Here is a 9,171-nt window from a genome sequence, read left to right on the forward strand (position 1 = left end):
TTTTAGTGTTATTTAGTCCTATTTAAAGTCTCACCTCCGTCCAGAGGTCGTCGAGACATTTCTGTGAGTTTATGAGCGCCTTTACATCCATGACAGGATTCCCAAAACTAGACTCTATGCAAAGAGGAGCTTTTTATGTCCCCACCAAAGTGTGCAGATTGGGTTACGCAACCAGCTTGATAGAAAACCAGGCGAAGGTGAAACGTCGGTAAAGAATAGACAAATTCAAGAATTAAAAATCTCCCCCACCTAGTTTTTAACTAGATGTTTTATCAGATTATTTATTGATTGCTTTGAGATGGATATTTAGGACTTAGTTTTCTTATTTTGAAGTTTATTCCTTTGATGCATATACTTAAATCAAAGTCCTCAACTCAAAAGTTGAGGACTGTTTGACGGTGTATTTTAAATATTGGGAAAAGTTTTGTTCCAATTGGACTCAAGACTTTAAGAGCGTTCATCGATTGTCGGCTTCGTTTGTCTTACGGCTGTTAAAAGCACGCGGTTGCGAGTGCTAAAGATGGAAGGGCGAGATGGGATGGAACCCAGAAAGTTGGGAAACGACGGCGTCACAACGCTAAGGGCTAAACGTTCAGTACGTGACACGAGGACCGAGACGCATCGAAAGGAAAAGGCCGGCCGTTACGTGAACAGCTGTGTGTTTTCATCATTTAATCCCTCCACGCTGCTTGCTCTCGCTCTATTGGCTCGACAGTCTGACTCGTGTTTCGGTGTTTCTGCAGGAGCTTATTCAACATTTCATCTTCACATATAATTAAATCTTATCTGTGGCCCAAATAATTCTGCAGGGCACAAGGAGCGGAATTAAAACCGATTTTGTGTGAAGGCTATAAGCTAACTGCCCCTGTCTGTGTTCTTTAGCCTTTTATATATATATATATATATATAACACCCTTGTAATAAAAAAAGGAATATCCGTCTTTGATTGGATGGTTGTATGTATGCCATAAATAGTTTTAGTGTTTACTTATTTTTGAACATAACCACTAATGTAGCCTGTTTGTGAATGCAAGAGGTGAACCTTACATTTCAGTTCATTTTGTTTGTGTGAGTTATTTTGAAAATGGCAAATAAATAGATATTACTAAAAATATATTTCCAGAGTCTTGTTTGTGTGATGAGACTGGTTGTGGTGTGGAATATGTAGAAAATCACACATCTAAATACACGTGTGTATATTGGTTAAAAATCATTAATTCCATCGATGACTTCTTATTTGTTGACTTTTTAATTTGAATTGGCACAACTTGTTATGTTGTGTAGCAGAACTTCTGTAGGAATCAATCAAATGATTCATATATTAATTTCTAAATCAGTGCACACATCTAAGACACCTGTAATGTTATTTTATTGTGCCATATTACGAAGGTAGGGGTTTCCCTGGGCGGTGACGTACCCACCGATCTGGATGACGTAGACGCGCATCATTGGTTCGCGTCGGCGCAAGAGGCCTGTAGTTTGAAAGCTGTCCGGGCCCCCATCGAGTAGCCCACAATGCGAACAAAGTTAGGATAATCTAAAATAAATTCTAGGATATCTGGAGCCATTTTTACACGGAAATACGTCCGCTACACTCGGACCGTGCGGCGGTAAGGGAGAACAACAATCGGACGGGATCTGCGGGTTTTTTTAATCTCATTGTTTTATTGCTTCTTGCCTGAGTTGCTATTGAACTCCACGCAATGAGAAAGGAATGCTAGCTGGCTAACGTGCTAGCGGCTAGGTAGCTAGCTCGCTAGCAGCGGCTACCCAGCGACTCGCGTGCCGTTCACTTCCTTGTTGGACGTTGGAGTGTGATGGAAGGCGAGAAGAAGTTTGTCAGGGGGCAGGATTGAGTTTTTAAAATCATCGCGTTATCACTTTACTGTAAATGGATTTACATCCTTGGATGAAGCGCGACGTCTCAGAAGAGCTGGATTTTGATTTTAGCGGCGCTTTGGGCCTAGGCTTTGACCATGAAATGGAATGCAACTGTAGATGGACACAGTTAGCTTCTGGAGGCTAGCCGGCTAAATCGACTACCGTTTACCCGTCATATCTGGGAAATGTCCGTTCTGGTGTGCAGCGGTTGAGTAACAGACGGGCTCTAGAGCTATTGTGGATGCTTCGTAGCGGGATCTACGGGTACCAATTGTCATGAATTGGGGTGAAATAACTCACTTTTTACGCACCCCCCAAACGAGCTAGCTTAGTATTGCTAACTCCTAGCTTGTGATTTAGCTCGCTAGCTAGCTTGGCTGTTAAATTGCGAATTTGCCTATCTGAAAGCTAACTAGCCTGTCACACAGCTAGCCCAATGTTTTGTTGTACGGCGCATCCAGGGACATAGTTTTGCTAGACCAGATAATTATCGACGTGGCTGTAGCATTCATTCGGAGAATAAATGCCTAATCCGGAGCTGCTTCGCGAAGGTCGGGGACGAAGCCCCTCCGCACAGCGGAATGCTAACAGGCAGGACAGGCGCAGTAAGCCGGGGAGCGACGCTGCCCAGCGGGACAGACACCGTGAGAAGAGGCGGTCATCTGCTTCCAGGAAAAAGAAACGCAGGCAGGCCCGGGACAGGGGCGTGTGGCCGACCGGGACACCGGGGGGCCCGGGCATTAACCGGAGAGGCACTTTAGACAACGAAGCTGAACTTCGGACTTTGGTAGAGTACGATGACGTCAGCTCCCAGTCGGAGCGGTTTTCTGGGAGCCCCTCTCCTAAACCAGACCTCCATGTTGACAGGCTGTCAGTAGAGCGACTTAGCGAAGTGGACTTCGGCGACTATAACGGACCGGCGTCTCCGGACGGAAGACGGCCGAGAGACCGGCAGAGAGTCGGCAAGGGCGAACAAGCGAGAGGACCGTCCGAAAGGAGCAAGCAAGAGAAGGAGCCGGGCAAGAAGAAGGACTGTCCGGGTCGGGAGCGAGACTCCTCAAAAGCCCGGAGCGGCTCCAAACCCCACAGAGAGTCGACGAGGAGCAGCGACAAGAACGGTAAGAGGACGTCGACGTCCCAGTCCTCGCAATCCGCGGAGAAGAAGGACTCCAAAAGACAGAAGAGTAAAACGAGGTCTGAGAAAGAGCCTCCGTCCGCGTACAGAGACGCTCCGCAGTCCTACAGAGACGACCGCGAAGACGCCAGGACGTACAGGAGAAGTCCCGGACTCAAAGCGGAAAGTCCCTACGGGACGTCGGTTCCGTACAGCTACCAGTCCCCCGGCGGCTACACCCAGCTCGTAGCGAGACGAAGTCCAAATTACGGGAGCAAAAAGGTCTCCCCCAGCGCGCCGTATTACAGCCGGGATGCAGAAGGCTACGGCGCGTACGGCGCCCCGAAGTCGCCCGCTTCGTACGCCAGCAACAAACGGAAGCGGTCCCCGGCGAGTCCGGGCAACTGGCGCCGGTCTCCGAGCTACGGCCGACACAGTCCGTACGAACACGGAGAGTTCGGTTCAAGTCCCTACGGAAGCCGCAGGAGGTCACGGAGTCCGTACAGGAAGTCCCCGAGTCCCGGTCCGGATGTCAGGTGAGTTTCTGTGACCTCGTTCGTTTGCCGGAGTGTCTGTTTATTCAAAATGTCTCCTCTCCAGGCGATCCGCTCGGTCGCGCAGCAGAAGCCCGTATTCCTCCGCGAGACGCTCGCGGTCTCGCAGCCGCCACCGCCGCTCCCGCTCGCGCAGCCGGCCGTCCAGCCTCTCGCCCGGAACGCTCACCTTCAAAACCAGCCTCGCCGGCGAGCTCAGCAAGCAGAAGAAGGCCAAGGCGGCGGCGGCGGCGGAAGCGGCCGCCAAAGCCAGGAACGCCAGCAGCACGTCGACGCCGACCAAGAGCTCCTCGTCCGCTCCCCAGCCCAGCCCCAAGTCCAACCACTCGACCAGGAAGGGGCGTCCCCCCTCCCCGCCGCCACCGGAGCGAGGCCCCCGAACCCCGACGTCCAACCAGCCCCCGTCCCCCGCCGACCGGCAGCCCAGCAGAGAGAGGGAGGCGAAGGGGAAGGACGAGCCCGTGCCCCCGCGATCGAAGGAAAGCGCCGGCGTCCGCACCGAGCAAGGACAAAGAACGCCTCGCCCCCTGTCCCCCCGCCCCGGCCGCAGCGGCGCTCCCGTTGCCCCCGGCGGTCCTCGAGCACATCGATAAGGGGGAAAGGTACGGCGCCGTTTATCGACACGCCTCCAGAACGATTAGCGCAGGCTCAAACTGATTCCGGCGTCTCGCTCGCGCTGCGTCTCGCGCTTTCTTTCTTCCGGCAGCTTCAAGGGACGGCTCGCTCTCGGCGAGGAAGAGGACGGAGAGGAAGGTGCGCCAGCTTCTCGCCGACTTGCCGCTGCCGCCGGAAATCTCCGGCGGACGTCTCCCCCGCTCAGCCCCGCCGAGGACAGGAAGTCCCAGGCGCCTCGCAGAAGACCCAAGTAGGTGGCGGCGCGCGTTTGGCGCCCCGCTTCCCCGTCCTCTTCATCGCTGCTGCTTCCTCACTCGCTTCCCCCCCCCCCTTCTTCAACCTCTCTCAGAATATGCGGCCCGAGATACGGCGAGATCAAGGAAACGGCGATCGACTGGGGGAAATGCTGCGTGACAAGTTCGAGATCATCGGCATCACGGGGGAGGGCACCTACGGGCAGGTGTACAAGGCGAAGGACAAAGACACCGGTGAGTGTGTGTGTCCCCCCCCCCCGAGAGCGGCCGGCGTCTCCGCGTCGCCGGCGACGGTCCGACGATTGTCGCTCGTTCCGTAGCCGAGATGGTGGCGCTGAAAAGGTCCGCCTGGACAACGAGAAGGAGGGCTTCCCCATCACCGCCATCAGGGAGATCAAGATCCTGCGGCAGCTGAACCACAAGAGCATCATCAACATGAAGGAGATCGTCACCGACAAGGAGGACGCGCTCGACTTCAAGAACGACAAAGGTCGGGTGGCTTTCGGACGGTCGGTTTCACGCGTCGGTCTCTGCCGTGGCGTTGAACCCCCCCCTCCCCCCCCCCCCCCCCCCCTCAGGCGCGTTCTACCTGGTCTTTGAGTACATGGACCACGACCTGATGGGCCTGCTGGAGTCCGGCCTGGTGCATTTCAACGAGAGCCACATCAAGTCGTTCATGCGCTGCTGGAGGGGCTGGACTACTGCCACAAGAAGAACTTCCTGCACCGGGACATCAAGTGCTCCAACATCCTGCTCAACAACAGGCGAGGCCTCGGCGCCGCCGCTAACCGCCTGTAATCCTTCGCCTGTTTTAATTTACCCCCACGCCTTTCTCAACAGAGGCCAAATCAAGCTGGCGGACTTCGGGCTCGCTCGGCTGTATAACTCCGAAGAAAGGTGACGCTTCCGTGTTCTCCGCGGACGCCGGCTAGCCTCGGCTAGCCGCCGTGCTAACGAATCCACGTTTCCCCCCCCCCCCCCCCCCCTTCAGTCGTCCATACACCAACAAGGTGATCACGCTGTGGTACCGCCCCCCGGAGCTGCTCCTCGGAGAAGAGCGCTACACGCCGGCGATCGACGTGTGGAGCTGCGGGTGAGAGCGGGACGCGGCTTTCGGCGGCGGCGGCGTTCGTTTTGGCGTCGCCGCCTGACCGGTTTCTTCTTTTGGGTCGCACGCAGATGCATCCTGGGAGAGCTTTTCACCAAGAAGCCGATATTTCAGGCCAATCAGGAGCTCGCTCAGTTGGAGCTCATCAGGTACGGGTCTGGCTCAACTTGCGTTCTAATTCCGGATGATTCGTCTTTCAAACGAGCAGCGACTGCCTTTCGCGTCCGAACAAAATAAACGTGTGTCGTTTCAGCCGGATATGCGGCAGCCCCTCCCCCGCCGTCTGGCCGGACGTCATAAAGCTCCCGTTCTTCAACACCATGAAACCAAAGAAGCAGTACCGGCGCCGCCTGCGGGAGGAGTTCTCGTTGTGAGTTCAGTTTTACGAGGCCTCGCCGAATATCGGGGCGTCGGGCGCGCTTCTGTCCGTGCGCTGAATGTTTGCCCCCCCCTCCAGCATCCCCCCCTCCGCGCTGGACCTGTTCGACCACATGTTAAACTTGGACCCCGGCAAGCGCTGCACGGCCGAGCAAGCCTTGGGCAGCGAGTTCCTGAAAGACGTGGACCCGGACACGATGCCCCCGCCCGAGTACGTTGGGCGTGGCTGTTTGGGGGCGTGGCTCCGCCTCCTCGGGCGCTCCCGTCTGACCGTGTTTCCTGCTCGTTTCCAGCCTCCCGCTGTGGCAGGACTGTCACGAGCTGTGGAGCAAGAAGCGCCGGCGGCAGAAGCAGATGCCGGAGGAAATGGCGGCGCCCAAGGCGCCACGGAAGGAGCTGGGCCTCGACGACAGCCGCAGCAACACCCCCCAGGGCTTCCCGGCCCCCGGAGGCGGCAAAGGCCAGAACGCGGCGGCGGCGTCGACGCTGCCGGGTGAGTTTGAACCGCTGCGTGCGTTCGTTGTCGGGACCCGCGTGCGTTTGGGTTGACTGGTTTTTTGTTGACCCCCCCTCAGACACCAAAGCCACAAACTCGCAGCTGACCCAGGAGCAGCTGGCCGTCCTCCTGAACTTCCTGGGCCAGCCCGCGGGCGCCGTGAACTCGAGCCAGTTCGTTCAGGCCATGAGCTCGAAGGTCAACCAGGAGACGCTGCAGCAGCTCTCCAAAGCGCTCGCCCCTCCCGCCGACCCGCCTGAGCCGCCGCCGCCGCCGCCCCCTCCCCCCCCTCCGCAGCCGGCTCCTCCTCGCACACCCCCGATGCCCAAGCCCCCCTCGCCCCCCGTGTCGGCGCCTTCGGGAGTCCCGGAAGGGGACGCCGCGGCTGCCACGCAGACGGCCGTGACGATGTTGCTGGCTCGGCTCCTCCAGGCTCAGCAAGGCCGCAGGCAGGAGCCGAGCGACGGCGGGGAGGGGGCGGAGCCTGCAGGAGCACAGGCTCCACCTCCAGACATCAAACAGCCCCCCGAGCCCAGTCCGGTCTCCCCAGGTAAACCTTCAGGTCGGTTTTATTGTCTATAATAATTAAGTGGATTTAATGCGATGTGATTTCTTCATTTTAGCATCCGAAGTGGGCGGAGTCTCCATCCTGCCCCCAGACCAGAGACCGCCTGAGCCTCCGGAGCCCCCACCTCACGCCGACCTGGACTACCGGCAGCCGCCGCCCGAGCCCCAGGCCGGCCACGCCCCCCCGCTTGTGTCCGCAGGCGGGGGCGACGGAGGGAGACCCCTGGAGCCAGACTACCCCCCCATGCCCACTGCGGAAGGGTCTGGATACGGGGGCGACTACACCCGCCCCCCCCCCCCTCCACCGTACACTCCTGTCGGGTACGGGGACGGCTACATGGGTCACCTGCTGGGGGGGGGTCTGCCTCCTCACACCTTGAGGGACGCGTTCGGCGGCCGGGCCCCGGCTGCCGGTTCCGTCCTGGCCCCGCCCCCCCCGGCCCCCTGCAGCATGGTGTTCTCCGGGGACAAGGACCACCGTTTTAAGTACAATCACAGCCCTTTACCCGTGGAGGGTCACCCCCACCCCGGCGCCATCCACCTGTACAACCACGCCATGCCCCGAAAGGACGGCGGGCCCGCCGCGCCCCCACCCGGACCACCCTGGGGTTCCCCTTCCCAAATCGGGGCTCCGCCGCTGCCTCTCGGCTTTATCCCGCACATGAACTCGACGGCGGCGATCAGGGGGCGGGGCCTGCCGTTCTGAGAGTCTGGACGTACCAAAATGGAAACTGTTCGGACAGAAAGGTGGAAGGAGCGGCGTCCGAGCCCGGCGCCTCCCGGGATTGGCTCTGGCCCGAGGACGCCGACGCTGAAGAACGCCGGAGGAGCTTTTCTGGCACCACGTTTCGTATTTTTTTCTAATCTGTTTTGTTGTCTTTTAAATTAAACTTTTTTTTGAGCGTACGTTTTCCAGGCCGGCGACATTTTGAACCGCTGCCGTCGCCGCTTTCCTCGCTTGCTCAAGGGCAAACTAGTATTAATGTTTTTGCACTACTGACTGAAGTAGGTGGGAAAGGGGACCGGATGACGCGCTCTGGGCGTGAGCGGCGCCGCGGCGTTTGTCTCCGTTACGGCCGTGACGACGATGACGATGGTGATGAAGGCTCAGCTGAATGGGCTGGTGATCAATGGACGCACCCAAACCCGATCGACCGGGTTGGAAAGGCGGCTCTCATTTTAAACGGCCTCCTTCTTTCCCAGTGTTGTAAAATCTTGACGCAAAAAAAGAAACTGTCTTTTTCATTTTGTACCAAAATGATTTTGCCCCCCCCCTTCTTTGGAAAATGTTTATTAAAAAAAACATCATGATGAGTCGTTGTCTGCTTGATTACTTTGGGGGGGATCAGGGTTCTGGGTCCATCTCAAAAATCTGCTGGTTGTACTTCCCGAATGAGCCACAGTGTGGCGCCGAGAGACCGGATGGGCACATGGACACGTGCTCTTTAATGCCAGCTGAGCTGAGGGCGTTGATTGGATGAAGTTGGCCCAGAGACTTTCCTTAACTTTAACTCCTTAATCTAATTACACTTCGACCGAACTAGACTTGTTAACTTATTAACCCCTTGCTGATCCGAGAGGAGGGGCTACCTGTGTGTGTGTGTGGGGGGGGGGGGGGGGGGGGGGGTGCAGGTTAAGGATGGTTTATGAAAGAATGAATGCCCAACTCTGAGTCAACCTTTGAGGCTTCGCAGCAGCTGAACCGTTCTGCGACCTCCAGCCCGTCACGGCGCCGAGCCGCCCCTGGGGGAGGCGAGTCAGCCGCAGTGACGGCGTTTAAAGGCCTTCGGGGGGGGGGGGGCGCAGCTTTCTTTGTGTGTGTGTCCAAAGAGAAAGACGCCATTTGTGAGTCGTCTCTCTGTAAATGTAAAACGGACCATCTTGCGTGACGGCGGCCTCCTTTAAAGTCGCTCTGCTTTAGAGGCGTGACGTCAGAGCGGAGGTGATTTACCTGCCGCCCGCCGGATGGGGGCGGGGCGGAGCGCCCGTCACGGCAGATCAGCCTTGATGGATGGTGAAAGAGCAGCTTTTCCACCCTGTTGGCTGAGGCCGACCAAAGGTCAGACCGCGGTGACCTTTACTGTCACACACGGAGGCCGATCGGTTGGGAGGGGAGAGGGATGCGTAAAGGAAAGCGTGGAAGAGAGATAAATGTCAAAGAAGCATTGTGAAGTATCCGATTACTTCCTCCTTCCTGTCTGCGC

General features: G+C 57.2%; 1 protein-coding gene across 1 annotated transcript; it reads left to right on the forward strand.

The window, feature by feature from the left end:
- The first annotated feature begins 2,404 nt into the window (after positions 1-2,404).
- Positions 2,405-8,276, forward strand: cdk13 (cyclin dependent kinase 13). Its single transcript, XM_068747885.1, is given in 17 exon segments — positions 2,405-3,531; positions 3,596-4,078; positions 4,191-4,348; positions 4,351-4,414; positions 4,514-4,572; positions 4,575-4,658; positions 4,744-4,908; positions 4,997-5,098; positions 5,101-5,182; positions 5,259-5,315; positions 5,410-5,511; positions 5,598-5,675; positions 5,780-5,896; positions 5,984-6,115; positions 6,198-6,397; positions 6,480-6,962; positions 7,024-8,276. Coding segments are annotated over 17 exon segments (4,143 nt in total). The 3' UTR covers positions 7,674-8,276.
- The last annotated feature ends 895 nt before the right edge of the window (positions 8,277-9,171 follow it).

The sequence above is a fragment of the Brachionichthys hirsutus genome, chromosome 14, assembly GCF_040956055.1.
Source record: "Brachionichthys hirsutus isolate HB-005 chromosome 14, CSIRO-AGI_Bhir_v1, whole genome shotgun sequence".
NCBI classification, from domain to species: Eukaryota; Metazoa; Chordata; class Actinopteri; order Lophiiformes; family Brachionichthyidae; genus Brachionichthys; species Brachionichthys hirsutus.